The sequence below is a fragment of the Triplophysa rosa genome, linkage group LG2, assembly GCF_024868665.1.
Source record: "Triplophysa rosa linkage group LG2, Trosa_1v2, whole genome shotgun sequence".
Taxonomy (NCBI): Eukaryota; Metazoa; Chordata; class Actinopteri; order Cypriniformes; family Nemacheilidae; genus Triplophysa; species Triplophysa rosa.
In genome coordinates, this window is record NC_079891.1 from 10,282,815 (window position 1) to 10,309,805 (window position 26,991).

The 26,991-nt window shown below is 39.4% G+C and overlaps 1 protein-coding gene across 8 annotated transcripts in view; it reads right to left on the reverse strand.

Moving 5' to 3' along the window:
• skic3 (SKI3 subunit of superkiller complex) overlaps positions 1–26,991 on the reverse strand; it is a 164,243-nt gene that overhangs the window by 96,057 nt on the left and 41,195 nt on the right. For all 8 annotated transcript variants that reach the window (XM_057358598.1, XM_057358590.1, XM_057358625.1 and 5 more), the window contains 7 exons: positions 26,420–26,544; positions 22,135–22,221; positions 21,923–22,026; positions 21,693–21,819; positions 20,111–20,290; positions 19,859–19,983; positions 3,970–4,220 (listed from right to left, as the gene is read on the reverse strand). In XM_057358598.1, the coding sequence (XP_057214581.1) occupies positions 3,970–4,220; positions 19,859–19,983; positions 20,111–20,290; positions 21,693–21,819; positions 21,923–22,026; positions 22,135–22,221; positions 26,420–26,544 (999 nt within the window). The remainder of the gene's footprint in view (positions 1–3,969; positions 4,221–19,858; positions 19,984–20,110; positions 20,291–21,692; positions 21,820–21,922; positions 22,027–22,134; positions 22,222–26,419; positions 26,545–26,991) is intronic.

The following is a 26,991-nucleotide window of genomic DNA, read 5'->3' on the forward strand; positions in this document are numbered from 1 at the left end:
ATATATGATGTAAAAATTATTTTTATTTGTAACTGGAAAAAAGCTGAGATTCGGCGGCACCCCTAGCCAGTTGTCACGGTACCCACTTTGGGAACCACTGGTCTAGAAGCACCTAATCCTGGTTGGAAGATTAAAAACTTAAAATAAACTGTAAACTTATTTCTGAAATCTGATTGGTTGATTTAAATGTTGTCCCAGGGTCAACATGATGTTGCCCTAAGGATATCAACCACTTGGCAAAAACAGGAGAGCCTTGAAGGGATACGGCTACGGCCAGCAGTGGTGCAAAATCTCGCCATATAATTACAATAAATTACATTAGATAACGCCTACCTACCCCTACTCCAACCCTAAACCTAAACTTACATTAATAAAAAAAATGTAATTTATTGTAATATCGTTTTCAGCGTGTCAAATATTATGCGGTATTGATGTGCGCATGCCCAGTGGAGGTAGCTGTATCCCTTCTAGTTAAAACCATAATCACCACATCCCAGCAACATCCACGACGAATATGTGAATCACATATTAATCACGTTATTTGGTACGTTGTGGCACCGAATATGGTCTGGTCCAGGTACGTCGTCAGGACGTATACTGTGTTAGCTGGGAAGTTGTTTTTCTAACTCGTGAAGCAGCGCGCAATTATAAATTACCTGCAACAGCAGCACCAACAGGCTTGACATAGCCTACTCCAAAATGAAAATAATAACTGCTTGTAAAAGGTCTTCTTCCAGCTAGTGTTGCTTTCGTCAATGAAAATGATGACTAAATATCGTCTTTATCACGTGACGAACACAAGACGAGACGCAATGTAAATGCCGGTCATGTGACAATGACAATAATTAAATGTATAATGCAATATTGTTGACGAATAAAAACGAGACTAAATGTGGTTTACAAAATAAAAACTATGTTAAAATGTCTCTTCATTTTCGTTGACCAAAACAAGACGAATCACGTTTAATCACGTTATTATTTTGCAGTGAGAGAGAATTTTACGTGCCCGACCGGACAAGTAACTTAAAAAAAACTACAACAGACGACATATATGTAGAATAATAAGAATATGTGCATTAAAAAGAGCTGCAGGTTTGTCATGGTTTTGCTTGTTTGTGTGTAACAATAATGTAACTAGATGCGGAGCGGAATCCTGTTACTTAAATGTCATCTGGCTGTTCTGTGTGTCTGAGTGAATTATGTGCACAGTTTAACATACAACACGAGTGATGGCCGAGGATTTATCTGCGTCTGCACTGTATGAGGATATGAACAAATGAACTTCATCTCCAGAGTTGCTCAGAGTTTATTTTACGAGCGTTTACTGTTTGAGTGAAGCTATCGGCAAACACAAAAACTCACGCGTCTTCCCAAAACCCGTCAAAATAAAAGTCCTGTTAAATTGAACACTCAGACAAAAATACTGTAGTGTACTATAGTATTTGCTATTGAAAATTGTAGTGCCCTTGTAGTAAATTGATAAACACTGTATACTATAGTAAAGTTCAAAAACACGATAGTATCTAAGAATTTTACTGCAGTTTACTATAGTAAATACTATAGTATACTACAGTAATTTATGTGGACAAATATACCACTATTGTATAGTAAAAAAGGAAAAACACAGAAATTAGAAATATTAAAACAAATTTAGGTAGTCTAAAAATTATATGGCCCTAATTTATCCATCTGTATGTAACATGAATGTCTTTTGTCAGTTACCTGCCTTTTCATGATGAATTGCACTTGCAACCTTTTTTTTTTAATGATGACAACAGACGATTTATACTTGTGCTCCTACTGTTTGGCCTGTCAAACTTTAAACCTCTCTAGCACCAGTGCTATGTGCAAAAAAAGTCTGCATTAATTTACTGCATTCTGTATGCTACTACAGGGTACTGAGGGCAGTCACTCTTTTCCAGTTGGTTCTTTGCAATGCTGGCAAATGTAACCTTCCAGTTGACTTGCGAAATCACTTCCATTTGTTTTATTAATAAAGGATATTGGAAGTAAAATCATTCTGGGTAATTACAAATACTTTGATTTTAATAGTCACAAAGCAAGAAAAAGAAAATATGTATTGGAAAAGAGATGCATCGAGAATCGTTTTATCATCGCAGCCCTCCGAATCGTAATCGAATCGCATCGTGACGTGCCTAGAGATTCCCACCCCTATCGATGGCCGTAAATTCAAATCAGAGCATCTTCCGTGTCTGGAATGGATGTATTCTTGAGTCTATAAGGTAACAATAATATAATAAGATAACCTTGTTTGAAATGGGTTTGGCTAAAATAAAATTTTGGTTTCGTCTATACTACTAGGTACTTATACTATATTGACTGGGTTAAATAGAATTGCATTACTAAAAAGAGACTAAAATACAATTTTCGTCGACTAAAACTAGACTAAAATAGTCATGGATAATTCTGACTAAAATAAGACTAAATTGAGTTTTAGTCGACTGAAACTTGACTAGACTAAAAAGAGTATGAACGTGACTAAACTAATAAAAACTAAAATGACAGCTTGACACAAAGACTAGACTAAAACTAAAATTAAAACAGGTCGCCAAAAACAACACTACTTCCAGCGTCATTCTTACCATAATAACGAAGACTTGAGAGAACAACTGATGTTATCCCCAAGCTGTAGTATAATCCATTATAGGTAATTTATGAGAACCTTTTACGGTTGTATGTAGAGTATTTATGGGATAGGCTACATATATTTAACTTCAATATATTACGCTATGATGATGCTTAACATCAGGTCGAGAGCTCCCCCTGTATTACCACTGGTGTGTGATCTGAGAACGCGCTAGTATGGATAACCGGCTTTTATCCGTATGACTCATTTAACTGTTTTCTCAAGCACATTGTGCGTTTATACATCACGTGGCACTAAATGAAACAAATGAATGACTATAGATCAAACACAATTCTCCTCTATTGTGTCAGCACAGCAGCAGGGTAAAAGTGTATTGTTTTCTGTCATGAAACGCCACTAACTCAAAACTCGGGTATCAAGGAGTTGACATAAAGAGATGCTATTTCGTTGTAACAAATTAATATTTCGTTTTAACGGATTATTATTTCGTTTTAACGGATTAATATCTCGTTTTAACGGATTAATATCTCGTTTTAACGGACTAATATCTCGCTATAACGGATTATTATTTCATTTTAAGAAATTATTATTTCGTTTTAACGGATTAATATCTCATTATAACGGATTAATATTTCTGTTAATATCTCATTTTAATGGATTAATATCTCGTTATGACGAATTAATATCTTGTTTTAACGGATTAATATCTCGTTATAACGAATTAACTTTTTTTCAGAAAAGTGCGGTTCAGAGCCACCGTAGCTTTGAATACAAGAATGTGCCAAATGCACAAAAAAGGTCAAACAGATAAGCTCCAATAAATTGTTCCCCTGTCCCAGGGAAGTAGGGCCCTCGCACAACCATGCAAACTTAACCAAGCCTACAGCAGTGGTTCTCAAATTTTATGACAAACAGAAACGTATCACAGATTGTATGCAATCAAACATCAAAAAAATAAAATCACCAACCAAAAGTATTGATGTTCCAGCATTGTATAACTGAATATGTTTTGGTTTAATTAAAATTCTAATTTTAAGATTATACGTTTTTATTTGGCGGGAGGCGCAAAGCGATGGCACTCTACACAAAGGGGGGCCTTACAATGAAAAAGTTTGAGAACCACTGCTCTACAGAACATTTTTCATCAAACAATGAATGCAGAATATCATATTTTTCTGAGTTTAAATGGTTTAAAAATGAGTGGTAAGTGAAAGCAAAAAAATGGTAAAACACAATAGGGCTTGGTCCTTAATCAGAAACATTATAAAATAATATCAATAAACCATAAAAAGGTTTTCCCCAAAACCAGATAAAATAATTATCCTGAGAGCATGATGAAGCATTAAGCAAAATAGACAAACCTTTAAGAGCTGGAACATAGTCATCTTGCTCTAGGATCTGCTTGTATTCCACAGAAGCCTCCTTAAACTGTCCCAGGATCTGTTTGATGGCAGCGGTCTGGTAGAGGCTGTAGATGGATGTGGGCTGCAGGACATGTGCTTTAGCAAAGGCTTTTAGAGCAGCTGTAAAACTCCTGCGATTCAAGTAAGCTTCACCTAAACATTCCCAGCACACCCAGTCCTGTGGATCAGCTCTCAATGCTGCCTGCAAACTAAAAAAACCACAGTAACTCAATTATGTCTGATGCATGGAAAGCCTTCTACAGTATAATATACTATTAAAAAAAATTATAGAGAATCTTATAACTTCAAACATTTTAACCACAAACTTTATTGTACCTCTATGACAAAATAATTTTGAAAAGTATCTGCTGAACACATTATACCTTACTTTAAATGCCTCTGGTTACTGAGCAATCACTTTGCATTACCCTGTTATGGGTTATTCTGCAGAGATAACCAGCTGGTTGTGCATTATCCCAATTTTTGCACATGAGTAAATTATCGGACACAAAATATTGATATATGGATGTTTTTTAGGTCATTTGTAATGAATACACAGACCGGCAAACTCGGAAGAGGTGAAAAGGGTGACACCCCAGATAGCAAACTGACATCGATTCAATGTCGATTTTTGGTTAGAAAGGTCAGTATTGGTCGTCAGTCCGATTTCGATGATGAATCAACGCTCACTTTTTGGTCAGTACATAAGAATGTTTAACGTCAGAAATAAAACACTGATTCAATATCAAAACAGGGTTATCAGCACGACGCATCTGGACTAGGGATGGGCATTTTTCAATAATTTCATATTCGAATATTTGAGCTCATAAAAAACGAATATTCGAATATTGGTTTATTTAAATTAAGTTAATAATGACGTAATTTGTTACGTTTTTATTTAGTCACAATTTCACATCAAGCTTATAATTATCATTAAATATTCATAAAGCATTAATATTATATACTGTATATCGTTTTTTATGTTGAAAAAATAGAAAAATACATAAAAACTGCATTTAAACCTGTGCGGAACGGCATAATACAAAAAGAAAACAGACAAAACAAAACGAACAAAACGCAACGTATATTGAAAGTCTGTGATATATGGTTATCAACAAGCCGACGGTTAACAAGCCGACAGCGGGGAGAAAACGCGCTGTTCTTCTCTAACTCCTGGTAACAAAACCCAGATCTGACAAGAATATCTGGCTTTATTGTTTATAATGTTGATAATAAATAAAGTAAACGGGCTTGATACCTCATGCCGACTGTTAAGATCCTAAAAAATACCCCGCAACAAAGACGGAGCCATACGTGACCACGGTCATCTGAGGAAGATATTCTGCTGATCAGCACGCATATAAATATAGTTTTCTTTGTCGTTCACGGTCAGTGTCTGTCTTGTTTAGCTTTGCTTTGGATTTGCATCAATAAATAAGGTAGCCTATTTATTTCAACTAAGGTAAGGAATTACAGCGTGTTTTAATTAAAACAAACAAAAAAAGCATCCGTGCAAATTTATTTACAGGCTGTAAATTGAATACAATGACCCTATTTGAACTTCTAGAAGGAAAATTCTTGCTTTTAGGTATGGAAAAATGTGCCAGTCTTATGTTAACATTTTATCTTAACATTTGTTGCAGTGAAATGTACATTTTCATGTTTCAAGTTGTTGAAATTAGCATTACTTAATATATTTTTAACCAACGAATATGAATTTACTAAGAACAACCGCTGCAAACAAGTAATGGTAATAAATGAATTATTGTTGTTAATCATTTAATATTACGTTGATATTTTTATACCTAATGTAAGTTAACGAATTCTGTGGCTCACCAGTTTTGAAACATTTTAATACGGTGATGTGAGCCGAGCATAAAACGCGATCCAGGCATCCAGTGTGTAAACTTAAAATATTGAAACTAGCTTGCAATCTGAGTGAACAAAGATTTAGGAACACAAAAAATATTTTTAATATTTTCTGTACATTAAAAAATCATTACAGAAGAAGTGAAGAAGCGTTAAATAAGACCTGACTCTAAGGTCTTCTGTAACGGTAACTTAACCTTGTGGTGACGCACTTTTATTCTTATGAAAAATAGGAATATTCTAATAGCATTTTTAATATTCGAATAGTTATTGCGGATCGAATATTTGAATATTAGTGCACATCTGGACGGAATCATAACTTTATTTGGAAACTTGGTGGGAGGTGCACACTTAACTGTACACATGACCAACCGTCCCCAGAGTAACCATCTGATGTTTTGATTTTTCATAGTTCTTTATACTAAAATATAATCTTTTTAACAATATTTTGTTGTTAAAGTTGTAATATGTTGAAGGGGCGGTGCTGTGGCTTCACCTTACTTCAAATATAAATACTTTTATGTGGTTTTGACAAATATTAAATTAATTATTATTCATCGTCATCTTATTTTAAATTGATGATTTAAGCATGATTAACAATAACCTTTTCTGATTATGATATAAACTACAGAAAGTAGAAAATAATTTATGGTTTAAGTCTCTAATGAATGCTTAGGCTGGCTCTCTCTTACTCCTAGGTCCGTGTTACTGTGAAAAGGGACTTCTTATCACCATGTTCGAAAACATCTTTTGTTAGCACACACTCTACCCTTGAGGAGTTTGTGTATGTGTGATTGTATTCTTTCAGGAAAGTGAGAAAGAGTGGAAAATCACGGAAAATCAATCATTATCAAAGTCATCTTTGATAATCTCTAGGACTACATTCTCATGACTCCAGAAGTGTGTGAGAGCTTTGTGTTCTTGTTTAAGTGATTATCTATTGAACACCAATCATGTGAGCTTGATTTACCTAAGTAATGACGTAGTTAATTGACTCTGTTAGCTTAAGAACTACTGCATTTTGGATGTAAGGCAGGTCGGCCTGTGGAACTCCTGGAGAGTGCTGACGCTGACTTCTGCTGGCAAAACTACAAACATTTTTCTTCAGTAAATTTTCTTTGATAAATGGCATTCCTGACTCTTTGTCTACATTCATAACTGGTCTATGGGTCTTTTACTGTAAACCTCCTACAATGTTATATTGTATAGGTTTTGAAACGTTATTGCATCATAGTCTTGTAATTTATCGTTGTGTTTGCGGATTTAGCACACGGCTCGTCTAAGGTTAGCCACGCAGATAAACGCTGAGGTAAATGTTAGAATCCAAGTCTGTTCTGTCTGTTCTGACACCAACTACAGTAACAACTCGACATCCATTCTCTCACAACAGCTTTCGGAGCCTTTAACGCCCCCGCGTGACCTCGGTGGCTCTATGCGCGTGACGTAAAATGCTCGATTCTTATTGGATGGTCCGTTTCTTCGCTTTGCGAATGGGAAAAGATTCTATTTATATAAACCATACCCATGAAGAGGCGACACCTCTAGTAGAGTGGGCTCTTACTCCCGTCGGGCATTGAAGGCCCAAGGAAGAATATGCTAGCGTAATAGCCTCAACTATCCATTTAGAAAGTCTCTGCTTCGTGACCAGGACCCTTTGGTGCGGGCACCGAAGCAAACAAAGAGCTGTTCCGACTGCCTGAAGGGGGAAGAACGCTCGATGTAAACCTTCAGTGCTCTGACTGGGCAGAGCAGGTTCAGCTCCGGATCCTGCTCGGAGGAGGGAAGTGCAGAAAGCGTCACTACCTGTGCTCTAAACGGGGTAGAGAGCACCTTAGGTAAGTAGCCATGCCTTGGTTTGAGGACCACCCTAGAGTCGTCAGGCCCAAATTCAAGACAGGAGGGGCTCACAGAGAGTGCCTGTAAATCGCCCATGAGTTTAACCGATGCCAGAGCTAGAAGCAGAGCGGTTTTAAGCGTTAGAGAACAGAGGTCCACAGACTGCAGAGGCTCAAAGGGAGAGCTCTTCAGAGCTCTCAATACTGTGGGAAGATCCCATGTCGGAACAGTGAGGGGGCGAGGAGGGCAGAGCCGCCTGGATCCCTTCAAGAAATGAACAACAAGGTTGTTCTTACCCACCGCTTGGCCTGTTATGGAGGCATGGGAAGCCGAAATGACTACATAGAACTTGAGTGTGGAAGGAGAACAATCCTTATCCAACAGCTCTTGCAGGAAAGACAGTTGCAACGATATGTTGCAGATAGGGGAACAACCCTTATCCAACAGCTCTTGCAGGAAAGACAGTATCAACGATATGTCGCAGGATTCAGGGTCTGTGCCGCGGGCTGTACACCAGGCGGAAAAGACAGACCACTTGAGGGAATAGAGCCGTCTTGTAGATGGAGCTCTAGCCTGAGAGATCGTGTTCATGACACTCTCGGGGAGGTCCGTAGGCTCCCATCGAGAGGCCGAAGGTGCAGAGCCCACAGCTAGGGCTGGGGGTGCCAATCTTGTTGCCTGCCTGAGAGAGGAGGTCCCGTCTCAGGGGAATAGGCCACAAGGCTGCTATCATCAGCTGAGACAGTTCCGCAGCCCAAGGCTGTTTTTTCCAGAGTGGGGCTATGAACAGCACCTTGTGCGCCTGTTCTTTGATCTGCCTGATCATCTGAGATCGATCAGGGGGAAACCGTAGAGGAGCCGGTTGGGCCAGTTGTGGGCCAAGGCGTCCTTGCCCTTCAAAAAGTAAGTTGGGCAATCAGCGTTGTCTTCTGAGGCAAAAAGGTTGACTTCTGCCCAAAGCCCCTCAACCTGTGTTGGAGGCATCTGTTGTGACCACCTTTCGTCTGCACGTCATGCCCAGGGGCATACCCTGCTCCAGCCAAAGGGGATCCTTCCAGGGAAACAGGGTAGTTAAGCAGACTCAATCCACCCGGACACGTAGGCGTCCGAGACACCAAGCGTGTGGCGGAACTCTCGGTTTCAGCCAGTACTGAAGTGGCCGCATGCAAAGGGTGCCTAACTGCAGTACCTGAGACGCAGAGGCCATGAGACCCAGCATCTTCTGAAATGCCTTGAGGGGGCGCGACGTTCCCAATTTGAAAAAGGCCGCGAGCTGCCGAATAGCCAGTGTGCGTTCTGGCGCAATTCTGGCCATCATTCAGGTCGATTGAAAATCGATCCCAGGAACAAGGTGGGAGACAGAGCGCTGGGAGACAGAGCGATCTTTGCAAAGTTGATCCTGGGTCCCAGGCATTCTAAAAGGCTGAGGAGGAGGGACCTGTGGTACCGTAGCTCGTACTCTGACTGTGCTAGAACAAGCCAGTCGTCGAGGTAGTTCAGAACACGGATTCCCTTCTGCCTGAGAGGGGACAGAGGTACCTGTCCATGTACTTCGTAAAAGTACGAGGAGCCAGGGACAGCCTGAACGGAAGGACTGTGTATTGATATGCAACCCCTTTGCAGGCGAATTTCAAGAATCGTCTGTGATGGGGGGCTATCTGGATGTGGAAGTACGCGTCTTTCAGATCCAGGGAGAAGAACCAGTCCTCTCGGCATATTTGCGAGAGGATCTGTTTCAGGGTAATCATTCTGAAACGCCGTTTCATAAGGGCACGGTTCAGATGTCTGAGATCGAGGATGGGATGGAGACCGCCATCCTTTTTGGGTACGAGGAAGTAGCGGCTGTAGAAGCCCGACTCAGTTTGATCTGGAGGAACCGGTTCTATGGCTCATTTTTCCAGTAAATTTATCACCTCTGTGCGTAGAACGTGTGAATCTGCATTCTGCACTCGGGTGGGGATCACCCCGCAAAACCGCGGGGCCTGCGAGCGAACTGGAGTGAATAGCCTCGCAATACTATCCCCAGTACCCAATCCGACACTCCGGGGATGGCCTTGCCAGGCCTTGGCCCGTGTGGCAAGGGGTTGAATGCTTTGGGGAGGCACGCCACCTAGTAGGGGCTTGACTCCCGTAGTAAGTGGAATAGAAAGGTTGCTCTTTTTCTGAAAATGTTTGTGTTGGATTACATTTTCTGCTATAACAGCGGATGGTTGTGTGGGTGCTAGAATGGACCCAACATTCACAATAGGGTAGAAAAACACATTTTCGCCAGCACCCAGGATTGAACGGGGCGCTTGGGCACACAAAAGAGCTTGCTTGGAAGGAGGTCCAGCTGCAGCGAGACCTGGTCCTTTCCTCTTAATCACTCGAGTCTCAGGGCAGCGCCTGAGGTGCAGGGTCCAGCGTGATCTTCGGCCGGGGTCCCTGGCGATGAGGGAAACATTTACCCGATTGAGAGCACTGACGAGTCTCCGCTCTCGCTGCCTTCTGTGTAGCAGGGGGCATGGCTTTCACCGGCTGCTGAGTCGGCGCTGGCTTGGGGCGAGCGGACGAGGACCTGGAGCTGGGTCTTTTCGGCAGGAAGTGCTTCAAGGCCTCCGAGGATTTCTGCACCGCCGTGAAGCATTCTGCGAAACCCTCCACCACAGGTCCGAAGAGACCTGTGGGAGAGATCGGAGCATCGAGGAAGGGTACCTTGTCAGCCTCCTTGATCTCCGTGAGCGTCAGCCATAACTGTTGCTTGAGCACCATGAGACTGGTAGTGTGAGATCGGTTGCACTCCGCAGCTCTCTGAAAGATGCGGGGTCGGTTCCAGACTCGTCCATTCCCTGGAGGAGTTTGGCCTGGTAGACGTGGAGCTCCGCCATGGAGTGAAGCGCTGTAGCCGCTTGGCCGGCGGACGAGAATGAGCGTCCAGTGAGGGTCGAAGTCGTCTTACACGGCTTAGACGGATGGGTCGCTTTTGCCGTCAATCCAACGGCCGTGGGCGGACACAGATGTGCAGCGGTTGGTTGTGGGGGCGCAGTTGGTTGTGTGAACGCAGAGAGGAGAGACTCATGCTCTCGTAATGAGGGCATTCCGTCTCTTTGAATGCGTCTTCAGCGTGGGTTAACACCAAGCATGAGACGCACTCGCCGTGACCATCAGCGATGTGTAGGAAGACCCCACACGAGTGACAGGGATGGCGCGGAATTTGAAACAACACCACAGGAAATTTGCTCGAAATTCACTCTTTTAGAACTCGCCGGATGGCGGCATGGAAAAAGACCGGCGCTGCTGGAGACAGCGAAAACGCTGAGCAGAGAGGTCCAATCCGCTGTGAAGGCTTTTCTATGGAAAAGCAATCAGTCTTGAGTAGCGAAGGTAGAGTCGTCACTGAAGGAGAAGATATCTGAGGACACTGGAGCGATGTGTCTGCTTATATAGCCATAAGCCCCACCCAGTTTGGCGGCTCCATCGCCATAGGTCCGTGCAGCTTCGCTTCCATTGGTTCAAAGTTTTACTTTGCACTAACCAATGGTCGTGCAGTATTCACTGCTTTATTAAAAAGCTTCAGTCATCGGAGAAAACTTTGTTTTCCCCATAGTGAAGTGAAGTGTCGATAGGGAACCCCCCAAACACTTCAGCAAAAACTCAAAAGAGGTGTCTATTGACAAGTTGCATATTTAAAAATAGACTGAAATGTAAACAGGGATTTTCACCTTTATTACTTTATAAAGAAGATATGAAAACATTTAATTGTTTGTCATTTAAATGAGAGGTCACTACAGTGTTTCAATATGTAAAATTTAATATTAAAATAATTTAATATGTTACGTAAATTAGGAGCATTACGATTATAACATGCATATTTTGGCAAAGATGTTCTGTTTCGTTTATGTTTGAAGTTTAGTTTCTTATCAGTGTTATCAGCGTCTTATGTTTATTTGTCACCCTGCAGGTAAGACATTAATTCTAAGCTCTGCTCTTTCAAAAAGCCAGATTCACACTTACCTCATCCCCTGTGAATCTTACCCTCGACTAGGGACGTATTAAACTGATTATGGAACTTTTAAAAACCAATCAAACGGTTCAACAGTTTGCTCGTATAAGGACAGAAAAGACAGTAGTTATTTTTTTATTACAAGAGTGTGTTCGTATAACTATCAGGCATATGCAGTCGCTTTAGACTGGCAGAAAAAATTTATCCTTAGGCCTATATGAACCTCTGTGATCAAAAACAACACGTTCATTCTCCGTTTTTTTTAAATATTATAAACGTGAATAACTCTTGTTTTAATCTTTAATGTGTTGCCTCCTGTCATGTAATAAGAAATTTATCACATTGAATTTCACTGTTTCACAGTACAAGTGGTTAAGTACTGAAGGTGCAAACTCTCTCTTTGCGCCTCCTGGCGGAAGTTTTGCGAACTAGTTTCACATGTAAATGTTTTTTAACTGCCGGTAGTAGGCATTCTGGTTGACTACGTACTATACATATTAAAAAGCTGTAATTCCTAAACTCCTCAGCTGATCTGGATGTGAATACACTTGAAATAAAGCTGAGAGTGTACACTATGCCAATATTCATTACATAACTGTAACTTGAATACATTTTGGTCCAAATATTTATGGACTTGACTGTTTTTGTAGGCTGCTGGTGTCTTTTTGGGCAAACTGAGTGGTCAATGAGGACACGAGGGTCGCGGAACTCTAGAACACGACCCAGGGGCCATGACGAGGCATATGCGTGAATTTCGGGTCGATAGGACCTTTCTGTACCAGTGTCCAACACAAGCTTACGAAAATGAATGGGATAGGTAAAGAGTGTCAGTGGCTCCCGTTTGGCCCCTGGGGGCTCGAGGGGCCCCAATTCTGGTATGAATTCTGGCCCCAATTCTGGGCCCCCGTTTCACATACAGAGAGGGCGGCTTTCTGGAGCCAAGGGAACATTTTCTAGTGTGTTTTGCAAAAATTTCATGCAGAACTCTCGCTCTCATAGCCAGACAGCCTCTCCTCAGTGCTCCTCTCCCATGTTATATACAATTAGATTAGTTTAATATGAAAAAAAGACAATGTCACAGTCAACTTTGAAGAGGTATTTCTCAAAAATGTCACAAAAGACACAAAATTCTGCAACACGAGCAAACAAAAAAAAAAGGCATAAACGGAAAAGCCGTGATGAAAAAGGGACAGGTCGAGAAGAATAGGTGAAAACTAATTCAAAGCACACAATTTACACACAGAACACGCCCAGAGCCGGATTCGACCGGTGACCCCAAAGCCTCCACGCTAGTGACTTAGCAAGTCTAGCCACTGAGCCGACATTCCACAACAAAGCTGATAGAGTTGTAAGTCGCGATATGTAACAATAACCAAAGTTGCAGCTATGACAGTGCACAGCCACAATAACAATATGCACGTGAAAAACAGATATGTTCAAAGAACAGCCGAGAATGTAATCACAATGCACACTTTACATATACAAGCAACACGCGCCTCTCGGGCTTCGAACCCATGACCTCTCGTACCTGAGGCATGCGGCTTTATGTGGTTGTGCCAATCAGTTGACTTGCTTGTTAAAATTGTTACATCCAGTCAGAATAGTTTAATACGAGAAAGAAACAATGTCACAGGCACAGTCATCTTTGAAGAGGTATTTCTTGAAAAATTGCCATTTTTTAAAATTTGGCCAATTCTGGGCAGCTCGGTCCAAAGATCATGCGTATGTCCGGGACAAAAACTCAATGACGCGTACCAAATTTGCTGCCGATATATCATTCGATTCAAAAGATATTACGATTTATGCCAAATTTCAAAATGGCGGACAGGCCGTTCATACAATTATGACAGAATCGTAATCATACGATCCGGCATGACCCGAGGAATCCGTAGACACAAAGATTACATTTTCTGACAAACATATCCAAAGTTACGAGTAAAAATAGCAATTTTCGTGATCCCTAGGTGAGACTGTTCCCCATTTTGGCAAGAACCCAAGGTCCGAGGTGTCAATGAAGCGTACAAAGTTTCGTACCGATAGATCGGAGAATGGCAGAGTTACGGCCTCTGATCCATTTTTGGGTCAACTTCGAAAAGTTTACGAGGTCATAACATAAAAAAAGGCAAAAATCAAAATTCTGCGTTGCTTGGTCCAAAGATCATCTGAGCCAATTTTCTTAACAATCGATTACAATTTCTAGGACTGGTAGCGAAAAAATGCAATACTGTACTTTTCAAGATGGCCACGTATCGTACTGTAATGGGTGGAGTCTTAATTGAACTCATGGAATGCGATAAGCGTGAGGAGTGGATGACATGTGCAGAGTAGAATTTCTGTAGATCAATGATTTAAAAGTTACAGCCGTTTGACAAGTGCATTTTTGAACAGCTGGTGGCGCTATAGAGTGAGTGCTAGGGTCCCCATAATTGGTCACATGACTATTGAGGACAACCACTACGAGTGTGCCAAGTTTCATCATTAGTGTGATGAGTGGATGACATGTACAGAGTACAAAATGGGTGACGCCCAAAATGGGTGACGCCCACAATGACAGACCAAGTAAATATTTTGGACATGTCAGATGATCACATTTTAAAAAAACAAGTTTAAAAACACAGGGAAAGGCAGTTAGAAAACAAGAGAATTGCTTATAACTTTTGACCGTTAGGTGGCGCTGTCACCAAATTTGTATGGGGTGAACAAGATGCGCCAATGACGAGAACCATTCAAATCAAAAATCTTTTAATAGCTTTTTTTTTTAGATTTTAGATTTAGATTTAGATTCAATTTATTGTCATTGCACATGTACAAGTACAAGGCAACGAAATGTGACCTCTGCATTTAACCCATCCAGAGAGTAGTGAACACACGCACAGCAAGTGGTGAACACACGTACCCCCGGAGCAGTGGGCAGCTATCACTACAGCGCCCGGGGAGCAAGTAGGGGTAAGGTGCCTTGCTCAAGGGCACCTCAGTTGTTACCCGCCGGCCCTTGGAATCGAACCGGCAACCTTCTGGTCATGAGTCCGACTCTCTAACCATTAGGCCACAACTACGTACCAAATGTCATGCAAATCTGACCAATTTTGTAGGAGGAATTTGAAAAAGTAAGTGTTCTATATATTTCAATATGGTGGACAGGAAGAATGGTGGAATATGACAACTCTGATATCAAACAACTCGGCTTGAGCCAACAAATATACTAATGTCAATCGAATACCATTACGTTTATTTCTTCATATGTTATAAGCATTTTAATAAATTTCACTATATCTCTTGACCACTAGGGGGCGCTGGCCTATAACTTTACAAGTACTCCTAAAACTTTTTTCTCTTAAAACAAGTTTCGTAGCGATAAGTTATTGTGTTCGTAAAATACAGCATTTTATGACAAAATTCAAAATGGGCGACACCCACAATGGATGAATGAGGAATATTGGGTATGGTTCGACTCGCCATGCCTAAAGGAATCAAACAAGACCACTCTTATGATTTTACACCAGAGTTTTCAAAAGTTATAAGCAAAAATAGCCATTTTTTATATCTCTGGACCAGTAGGTGGCGCTGTGCCGAAACTTTGTATGTTACCTCAGCTCAATACAAAAATTTGTCAAAGATACAGCATCAAATCCATTTTGGCGTGTTCGTAGTCACATTCGTAGACGTGCTATACAAGAAAGGATTGACCTATCGCAAATATTCTAATAACTTTTTGTCTGCAGTGTCTCTAGATGCTGCATACCAAATTTCGTGCAAATGAGGCAAACCATCTAGGAGGAGATTGAAAAAGTAGGTTTTTCAAGAATTTCAAAAAGGCAGGAAAATTTTCATGATGGAAAATGACGTTACATAGTGCATTTGAATCGGCATGAGCCAAGGGTTCAGGGGGGGGAATAATTTTGTTTCTAGAATGTACGTTTCAAAAGTTATAGGCAAAAATGTATGCGGAAGTTTGGACTGTTGGTGGTGCTATGGAGTTTGGGTTAGAGACTCCATATTTGCCATGGTAACAGATCAGACTGTTCTCTGTGTTTGCCAAATTTCACAACTTTCCCATATATGGTTCTATGGGCTGCCATAGACTTCCGTTGCAAAAGAAGAAGCGGAAAAATAATAATAGGAACACTAACGGAAGCAATAGGTGTCTACGCCACTTCGTGGCTTGTCCCCTAATAATAAGAACACTAACAGAAGCAATAGGTGTCTCCGCCACTTCGTGGCTTGACCCCTAATAAGATATGAAGGTATTTTAGTAGCAAAACTTGAGAGCATGTAGATTTTAATTTGTGAACTTGTAAAGTAAGTATTTGTACCTGTACACTAAAATGTACACTCACAGCCCCAATGTGAAAACTTGTCAAATAAAAAACTGAAGTTGAATGTTGAGATTTGCACTCGTGGACAAAACTCACAAATCTGTCTTCTGAATTTGAAGTTGCAGAAAAATAGTCACAAACGTGTAAACTGGCATTTACTAAAATACATTGGCAGATACAAATGCATAGCACATATTTACACGTTTTCCTAGATTCAGATTTGAATTGCAACCACAAATAGGCATCTACAACCTCTCAAACCTGTCACTGCAGTTTCAAATCTTCCCGCCTTGACTTTTGCTACTACTTTCGCGATAAACCCGTTGCAAAACTAACTTGTGCACTTGAAAGCTCAGAGGCGAGAGAAAGAACGGCATTTGATGACGTCACGCGGCTGAGCCACACCGCCCCCTAATGGCAGGAAAAACCACAGTTTAAATCACTAATACAGTATTTAATTTAAGATGAAACTCTAAATCAATAAATACATTTTCCTTAACAAAAATACTACTTACGGACACTTTTTTACTATAAATTAACTTTTCTATTTTATTCTCTTTTATATTTACTGCAGTATATCTTTGTTCTATGTTTGTCCTTTATTATATATTTATTGCTTTTCTACCCCATCTGCAAAATATAATTTTTTTACAGGTACATACTGTATGACAATAAAGATCTTGAATCTGATAAGGGTGGTGTATAAATTAGCAACCTAATTAACAACCTAACTTAGCTGAAGCAAGTTCGCTGACGATAATGATCAAAATTAAAAACAGAAAATGTACAGTCAGCCTGTCATTGTGTAAGGCTCCTATATCAGAATGATCAGAATCAGTTCTTGTATAACACTGAAGGGGTTTATTCTGCGATAACAACCGACTGGATGCATTATCCTGCGGCTAGTAATTATCACATGAGAAAATAATTGTACACTAAATATTGATTAAATATGTTTAAGCTCATCTGTTAAAAATCCAAACCTTCCATGAGAAAAGAAACTTCCAGGTAAACCCACAACCCCAATACTGTATATGGTGGCATTGCACAGTCCTGCATACAATTTCTGTTCATTTTCCCTTTATTGAAAATAACAAAAAAATATAAAAAAGTAGAAATAGCTTAAAAGTGCAATAATGGTCAATAATACATTGCTCACTGAATTTAATTTACATTTATATTATACTACCAGGAACGTGTTTTTTTAAATATTAATATAATATTGGTAACATTATAACTAAAGCAATAATAATTCTCAAGGGTTAGGCTATAGAATCATAATGTTGAACTGTGTAAATGTACATTTTTATATAGTATATCAATGAACATTATAGTATACATAACGGAAAATGTAGTCAGCCTGTCATTATATTTTAAAACAAACCATAGTACACAACGGATTATCGATAGTATACAGAATGATATCATTAAAATACATTACGAAATGATATCTATACAAGATAGTATAAGTCATGGAATAATTATACATGATAGTATACATAAGTCTGATGGTTTCGCTTTAGTTATTTAAACATTATTTAAACTATTATTTGCTAGATCCTTTCATTGTGATTTTTCCCGCCATTAGGGGGCGGTGTGGCTCAGCCGCGTGACGTCATCAAATGCCGTTCTTTCTCTCGCCTCTGAGCTTTCAAGTGCACAAGTTAGTTTTGCAACGGGTTTATCGCGAAAGTAGTAGCAAAAGTCAAGGCGGGAAGATTTGAAACTGCAGTGACAGGTTTGAGAGGTTGTAGATGCCTATTTGTGGTTGCAATTCAAATCTGAATCTAGGAAAACGTGTAAATATGTGCTATGCATTTGTATCTGCCAATGTATTTTAGTAAATGCCAGTTTACACGTTTGTGACTATTTTTCTGCAACTTCAAATGCAGAAGACAGATTTGTGAGTTTTGTCCACGAGTGCAAATCTCAACATTCAACTTCAGTTTTTTATTTTACAAGTTTTCACATTGGGGCTGTGAGTGTACATTTTAGTGTACAGGTACAAATACTTACTTTACAAGTTCACAAATTAAAATCTACATGCTCTCAAGTTTTGCTACTGAAATACCTTCATAATAAGAACACTAACGAAAGCCGTAGCTGCAAACAGCGATACGGGGCCAAGCCGGTGCAGAGCAACAAGAGCAAAAAAGGCAGAAACAGAACATCCATGAAAAACTGACAGGTTGAGAAGAATAGGTGAGAAGAAACTCAAAGTGCACAATTTACGTGCAAGTACGAAACATGCCCATGTCTGGATTTAAACCACCGACCCCAAAACTCCACGCTTGTGACTTAGCAAGTCTCGCCACTGAGCCAACATCCCGCAGACAGGCTGCTGAGCAAAGTTGATAGAAGTGTAGGTAGCGATATGTAATATATAACAAATAACCAAAGTTGCAGCTATGACGGTGCACAGCCACAAGAACAATATGTACGTGAATAAAATACAGCCAAAATCATAATGCCAGCAATCACAGGACAGCTTTCAGAGCTTCATGTATCGATATAGGCCAATCCCTGAAGGGGCTGAAATGAGACAGTAGAGCAAAAGTAACAGAAATACAGTGTACAGGAGAAACAGATGTCAGAAGTGACAATGAACGCAATATAAATTTGTATAGTAATGCACACCACGTTTCATAGTCAGAATAGTTCAATACGAGAAAGAGACAATGTCACAGGCACAGTCAACTTTGAAGAGGTGTATCTAAAAAGGTTGCCCCAAAAATAAAAAAATCTTGAGATCTGAGGCCATCAACTCCTTAGGAGCCATGTCGTTGAAAGTTCAAAAAGCATATACAAGCAACATAAAAGTAATCCGTGCGGCTCCTGACAAAATTAATGTATTTTGAAGCAAATCGATCGGTCTGTGCAATAATTATTTAATATTAGCGGTTATCTACAGCTTCTGCATTTGAAACATCGGACGAATATCAATCGCACCCCAGTTCCCTACTCACTTAGAAGGGCTTAGGTCTTGAAGTGGGAATTCTGAAGGGAGATTGGCAATTGGTTATCTCATAACATAGCCATTTGGATCTTACTTTGATAAAGAGAAAATGGCGTTGTTAATATTACTCAGTTTGCCGAGACGACACTTCACGTTTCATCTCCTTCAGCAGTGCCTTTTAAGGGTGCAAAAATTATGTTTGGAACGCACTCTTCCTGACGCATCCACAGACACCTATAGGCTATAGCCTGACACTATAATGTTGCCTGTTCCTGCGTTTTGAATTTTCAAAATATGGCACCTGAGGACTTCATTGATCACCAACCCACCAGCCCCCCACTCTCCGACAAAACAAAATTCTTCAGATCAACACGATTCACAAGGATCGCAAATTTTGATTCAAAACGGTGGTTTTGCCGAAAAGCGACTAGTTTGCAGGTATGTGTTAGACAGGTAGGAAGGAAACAGGTAAGTAGGATATTATAAAGGGCTTGTAAAGATGGTTTAAAGGTTTAAAAGTTTTTTAAAGCATAATAAAGGTTAAACATGATAGCGCTCAATTATACTTTAGTGTTAAATGGCTATAATTAATGTTTAAATTAAGAAAAAAAATCAGCATTTACATTTATGCATTTGGCAGACACTTTTATCCAAAGGGACTTACAATCCCCTGGGATCGAACCCACAACCTTGGCGTTGCTAACACCATGTCTTTATGTTAATGTTTCTACGTTAAATCTGAAAATTAGAATATAAAAGTATATTTTAAAACATAATTATGTGTTCAATCGCGATTAAAAATGTGTGATTCTTTTTTTTATCGATTGACAGCACTAGTAAAAGCATGTTTTTACAATGTACATATAAAAATGTATTCAGTTCATTTACTCTGTAATAGCCTGCTGGTGCTGGCCAAGCTTCAGGTAGTAGAGACCTTTTCTCATCCAGGCCCATTTAGCGGTGCCAGGAGCGGCACTCTCTGTCACTGACTGCAGAACAGCCAGAGCGGTATCCTAAACACAGAAACATGCAGTCAACATACCCACTGAACAGAACTCTGATCTACGAACATCTTCAATGTGGACAGCAGATCATATGTTTTATGCAACTGGCCTTGGATAACTAGACACCTAGTCTCACCATATCTCCCTGCTCCATGCTCAGGTCCACAGTAGCAGCTCCAGCCTCTGCATCAGATGAATCCAGCTCAAATGCTCTGTTATAGCAGCCTCTGGCCCTGCCCTGATCTTGTGCCACCTGCCTGTAGAAATGGCCAAGAAAACGGAACACTAACCCAAGATAGGGGTCCAGATTAGCTGCCTGAAAACAACAGAAAACAAATCAGAGTTTGTGACACTGTTAAAAAAAATTAAGCGGACGCTCTTTTGTTTTCAAAGCTTTGATTATGTTTTTGGGGTGTTTAACAATGGATGTTCATGTTTCTAGTTTCAAAAAAAGTTTTATATTTCACATATTTCAAGTCTATTCTTCACCGCTGTCCCTCTTCTCACAAAATGATCAGAAATATTCCGGTTTATATAAAGTCCCTCCTTCCGAAAGTATTTATAAGCATTAGCTTTTAGCAATAAACAGTAAATGGCGGTTATTTGACCGTTAGTTACCTTAGAATGTCTGTAGCTAAATTCTTATTACCAGCTGTAAGACTGTGATGAAAGTGAAAGTAATTAAGCACGTAGCTCAGTCAAATGTTTACAATGGTGACCATACACTATTCCAGTGGAATATTTAATATTTGTAATTTAAACTATAGGTCATTACAGTATTTTTTTATATGTAATATTTGATATTAATATTCTCAGCAAATCAGGCATTCACTTTCTTTAAGTGTTACCTTCTGCAATTGTTGGAATAGATCATAGGCAGTGTGTTATATATAAAATTTATAACTGCCTGAAAACCTTAATTCACATAGTACCTCTAAATAATTAGAGGATAGTTCACAGCAGTCTCAAAGAGGAAATCATGACTGCACTACAGCATCAGGAGAAAGACAAAGACAGTGACAACCACCAAGCAAGCATTTTGGCAATGTCTCTTTTAAACACAACTTTTTGTCTCTAATAGACTAATCTGAGTAATTTTCATCCAGCGACAACCCTACATCCTTTGTTACAACCAATAACCTGCCCATTCTATATACTTTTTTAATTTTTTAATTAATGTATGTTCAGTCATCTTATGTTTATTGTACTGTATTTTATTAATTTAGTTTAGTAATTTAAGACATTTAAACAAACAATTAAAACTAATAGAGAAAATAAATAAAAACATAAAATATGTGACATAAAAGTCACATATAGGAGTGCTTAAATTTTGTGTAATTCTCCGGTTGTCCTGCAGGTGACCTCATAAATCTGTTTTACGATGCACGGAGGGATTTACGATTACTCTAGAGTTCTTGTAGATCTACAACAATTTTTAAGTGCTACTTAAGTTACAATGCTTTTGGGAAACGTTAAGTAAGTCTGAGATGATTCATATTATTTTGTTTCGTTTACGTTTGGAGTTTACATTCTTATCAGTGTGACAGACAACAAGCAGTGTATTACTGACAACAAACTACTAAGAGTAGTATTCAGGTCAAAATGAAGGAGGATTAATCTAGGTAACTCTACAAAGCAGAGATTATTATAACAAATTAAAGACAAGTGCTGTAGCATACACTAATAAACTGTGTTATATCTGGTACTGTTGTTTTCACCTTCAGTAAATACGCATGGGATTTGCGACGGTCCCTCCGAGTCTCCTCTCCTATGCTCCAGTACAACCGCCCTAAGAGGAAGCAAATCTCCCCATTCTCTGAGCTTCTGTATAAAGCCTCCAGAAAGCTGTAAATCAGAGAGATGAACACAACAACAGTCTTTTGTCTATGTTCATGTGGCTGTGTGATATTGCATCTATCTGCGTGTATGGGTGGGCCTTAATCCTTACCTCTCCTCTGCCCGGTTGTGTTCATTTAATGCAACATAAATCAATCCCCTTAGAGTAAGACCCTCCACAGAGCTCGGGTACAAGCGTAGCAGCTCCAAAGAAACCTGTAATGATTATTATTTTATTCAAAGAAAAGATGTTCAGTTTTTTTTTAATAAAAAATATGTCCACAAACACTTTAAATCAGGTCATAACTAAGAAAAAGCTTTCACCTCAAAAGCTTCATCAGCTTGATCTTTTTGCAGGAGAGCCCTTCCTTTTAAAGCTAAGAGCACTGGGTCATTTTTGGCATCTGAAATCTAAAACAAGTCATTTTTATATATCAGCATTGTATAAATTAGATAAATTACACATAACCATACTTGTATGTTTTGAAACTGTAGGACTATATCAAGCTTAGGGCAGTCGTAGTAAACACAATCCTGTAATACCGCTCTTCTGACAAGTCAACCGCAGAGGATGACAAGCAACCGCAGTGTTTATGTTTATTCATTTTAACTAGCCTATGACTTTTTGTTTTGAACTTCATGCATGTATAATAAATGTGAAATAAATAGGCTATGAAAACAAGACAAGAGTAATTTATATTCGTAAATCATTCGAAAAGTAAAAAATACTATTTATGTCATGTTTAGAGGAGTGGAATTGTCCCCACAGTAACAGGCTGGTGTACATTCACGGATGTGTCAAAAGTTAACAGCAACAACGTTTATGAGTTTATGTTGTGAACCTTGCATACTTTTAAGAATTTAGCGTTTAGTCGGTTGTGATTCGTGATGAATTCTTATTGCAACCGATGTAAACACAACAGCTTACTACTTCGATCAGACGGCTTTGTGTTGTTTCCAGGCGGACCGTTAAAGAATGCGACATGCATGTTTCCCGGAGATCCTGTGTAATTCAACCAATCAGATGACGACTTCAAACTTGCTGAAGTGTTTCCAAGAAAGTGTGCCTTATGCATCAGACGTCTGAGGCTGAGACTTTGTGCAGTGTGCTTTATTAAGAGGCATTTCATTCGCTCTGTGTGAGCCTAAATTACTTTATGCTGTACTTTTTTGGAACTCACTTAGTATATATTTAAACTAGGGGTGTAACGGTTCAAATTACTCACGGTTCGGTTTGTGTCACGGTTTTAGTGTCACGATTTCGGCTCGGTTTGTGCTATGTTCAGGGAAAAGGGACTACTGACAAATAAAAATAAGAACAAATAATCAAGCTACAAGTAACAGCACCAATAAAACAACAGAGCATACTGTATATACACCTTTTAAGGTAGAAATGGATTAAAGTATTCAAATAAAACATAACATTGCATATGTACAAATTAAATAAAGATGAATCATAATTGAAGTTACAGAAGCTATTGAGTCACAAGCAGTGAGTGATTTCCTTGACTTTTATCAGACAGGAATTAGCAGGAATATGATGGTGTCGCTTTAAGAGGCATGAAACCGATCCAGTACACTGATACTGTACACATGCGTTGTTTTCGTCCGTTTCGTCCGTTCACTTAAGACATGACCTACTATGTTTGATAAGATACTCGACAAGAGGGGCATGTTGACCTACTTCATGTGTGAATTTGTCCGTTTAAGCGCTTCAAAGACAACTCAATATTTGCGCCATGTCTGAGACTTTCCTTATGCACGCTTCAGATCTTCTCACAGCACACAAGCGAGTTTTCTTGTGAATCATCTTGCACTTAAATGTTTAAATTGGCAAGGCTTGAATGAGTGTAGTTTAAACAGCAACATGTGCTGTTCAGGTCTCACCTGCACTCGCGCGCTCACAACACCTGGGTGATGAAAGCATAAATGACTGGGCATACGTCAATCCTATTGAAATTTGTCTACGTTATTTGATTTGTTGTAGGTATTAAATGTGTATCCATCGATAAACATACATTAGCTGAACTTTGTCAGTCTGTTTTACGCATTATAATTTCTAACGAACCATATTATAAATGCGTCGTCAGATTTAAGATGAGCCGCGGTCCAACGCGAACCGTTGGTGGAGAACCGTGCGGTTCAATTTTTTACCGAGAACCGCTACACCCCTAATTTAAACACATTTTTTTGGATATAGCCTAATTATAAGGTTATAATAAATTTGCAAAGCTGTCAAAAATCAGTTTTTTGTTTTGTCATTATTGTGCATGGAGTGTAGATTAATGTAAAAAAATAATCATTTAAAGTAGTTTAAGATAAGGCAGCAGCATAACAAAATGTGAATAAAATGAAGGGGGATGAATACTTTTGCAAGCCACTGTATATGTAGCAACCCTCATAGATCTAAACAAGTACAGACTAACGTTTAAGTTTGCAACTCATCCAGTCTATGATGGATTGTGATCCATTGGGCAAAACACTGTTCCTGAATCAATATGTGATGTAACTTGTCCCGTATTTTGTTGTCAATTAACTGTTGGTAAGAATGTTTTCGTACCAGTAGCCTGCATAATCATGTTCATCATGTCTTGTTGACACAGACACAGTTTTGCTTTGGCGGAGCTTAGTTTGTACCGAATCAGCTGCAGCCTTACGTTAGCGAGAGAAGGCAAAGGCAATCATATAATGACGTGGGTTAGAGAGGCGGGACTCAAGAAAGGCAAAGCCAATCCTATTAGCGACCTGAGCTACAGAGGCGGGACTCATTGCAGATTAGGAAACTATTTGTGTACCACAATCTTTTCACAATTTTTACAGAACACGGTTGTAAAAGATTTCTAATTTCAATTGAATGATTCCTGAATAATCAATGTAGATTAAAATAAGTATTAAGTAAAAAATACAAGACACAGACGGAAATCAGAAGTTATATGTGTAGATTAATTGCTTGGACAAATTATTGGTAGGGACAATTTGGTGTTCTCTGGATATTGGTAGGGACACATAGACAATCTATTTGGCTTTTAAGTTATCTGTACACAAAGATTTTTGTTAATTCAACGAAAAGACCACGTTAGGTAAACTCAATTAAACTGAGTTTTCAATTAGTAATCAAAGTTCTTTTGACATTCATTTGTCAACATGGACTTACACCAACCATTACTGATTAGTTACCGTTAAGTAAATAAGCATTATATAATGTATATTTATAATATATGGACTTTGAACCCTGGTGTGAGCTGCCCAACTTGCCCTGACGTGCACCTGACCTGACGCATGATTCCTTACAACCGATCTTGGTTGCGAAACCACTCTGAATAAGAGGCCAATCGGTCCGGTTTCAGGTGTCGGAAACAGACAAGTGTTCTAACAAAGATTGCAGTTTGCATATGCACACTTTCACACACTAGAAAGGCCTCAGTTACACTTCGGAGTTCTGATCGATCCGCTTGTTGAACTGATGAGGTGAAACTGATGCAATACGCCCTTTTCACATGACGTCACGCATCTTCCATTCTGCCGCGAAGCAGTGTATCATTACTTCCGCTAGCACTCCTTTCATAAGGTGGCGGTAATGCACCTATAAGCTGATTTGCCAACCGCCAGTAAAACTCAAGAAGAAGAAGTTACTTCCGCTAGCGCCTCAGAATGGAGTTTACCAAGTGGCTTGCACATCTACCACAAATACGTCCTGATGATGTACAACGTCTTGCAGACAAATTTTCGCCAACGACAAGATCAAAGCTAGAGAAAGGATACAAATTCTTCGTTGAACAGTACCTGTTTGATTATGAAGGTAAGTGTTTTGTTTTCTTTTTGTGTTAGCGAAGGTGCTAGGATAAGTACTTGAATACGTTCTGTCAGTTTTTTTTCTCACTGTTGTTAAATTCCAGCGCAAAGGCAAAACGGAAGTTCTTCTTCTTCTTCTTCTTCTTGTTTGTTGCAAGACGGATGTTATGATACACTGCTTTGCAAAAAGGCGGAAGTTAAGTGACGTCATTGTGAAAAGGGCGTATTACTGTTTATTGCTAAGAGCTTAAGCTCATGAATATGGGAATGCGTGGTGCTTCAATGAAAATAGGCTTGTTTGACTTTATGCGGCGGAGTGCAGAACCACCTGGCATATGACATCAAAGTACTGCAAGAGAAATTAAAAAGCAAACAGAGAAGTCCACTGACTCGTGGTGTTGTGATGTCGACCGTTCTAATTGACGCCGCATGACGGATGTGTTTGAGTCAGAAATGCGCAGAAGCTGCACAATAGGCTATATTAAATATGATTTGAAGATATGAACCTTGCCTGCAAAGTGAGTGAACATAATTTATGAACATAAGTAACCAGTCAATTTGCCAATACATTTGACTGCAATAGCTAACTCGGTTGATTTTTATTTAGCGTCTGGTGGCTGTTAAATTTCAAACCCTGAAAGCAAGATAATAACTCAAAACATTTTTAAAGGGTGCTACGGATTAGGGTGCCCCTGCAATTATGCCACGGACCACTAGGGGTCCGCATACCCCCATTTGACTGCATGGGAAATTCTTTAAATGCAACAGCCCTAATCAAACTATACAGTAAAATACAGTGTTAGACATGGAACTGTACCTGTGCAATAATCTGCAGTACTTCGTCAGCATCCTGTTTTCTTCCAGTCCTTACCAGAGCCTCTAGTCTTAACCTTTGTAGCTTCTGTGTCCAATCATCAGAGTTCCCCACACTCAATTCTAGCCCTGGATAAACAAAAAATATTTCATATATAGCTCTTTTAACATCACTAATGAGGTTTTCTAGATTAGCTGCCATGTCAGGAAATGTCTGCTTATGGCTGGAATTAGGGATGTAACGATTCACTCAGCTCACGATGCGATGCGATTCACGATTCTGATCTCACGATGCAATTTATTCACGATTTATTTGTACAAAATGAGTTGAAACAAATTAGAAATGAACAACTTCCCTTGCATTATTTCTTAAATGCTTCACGTTTCTTTGTATAATATTTTTTTTTATTTCAAATAACAAAACTAAACTACAATTTTAAAACAAAATTAATAATAGAAAACGTATCTTTAATATAAACAAACTAATACTGTCTGTGCTTTTCTTGGATTTTTTTTGCATTTAAGAAATATCAGCATGTCCACGTTTAGGTTTGCAGTGAACATGGAGGCCCCTGC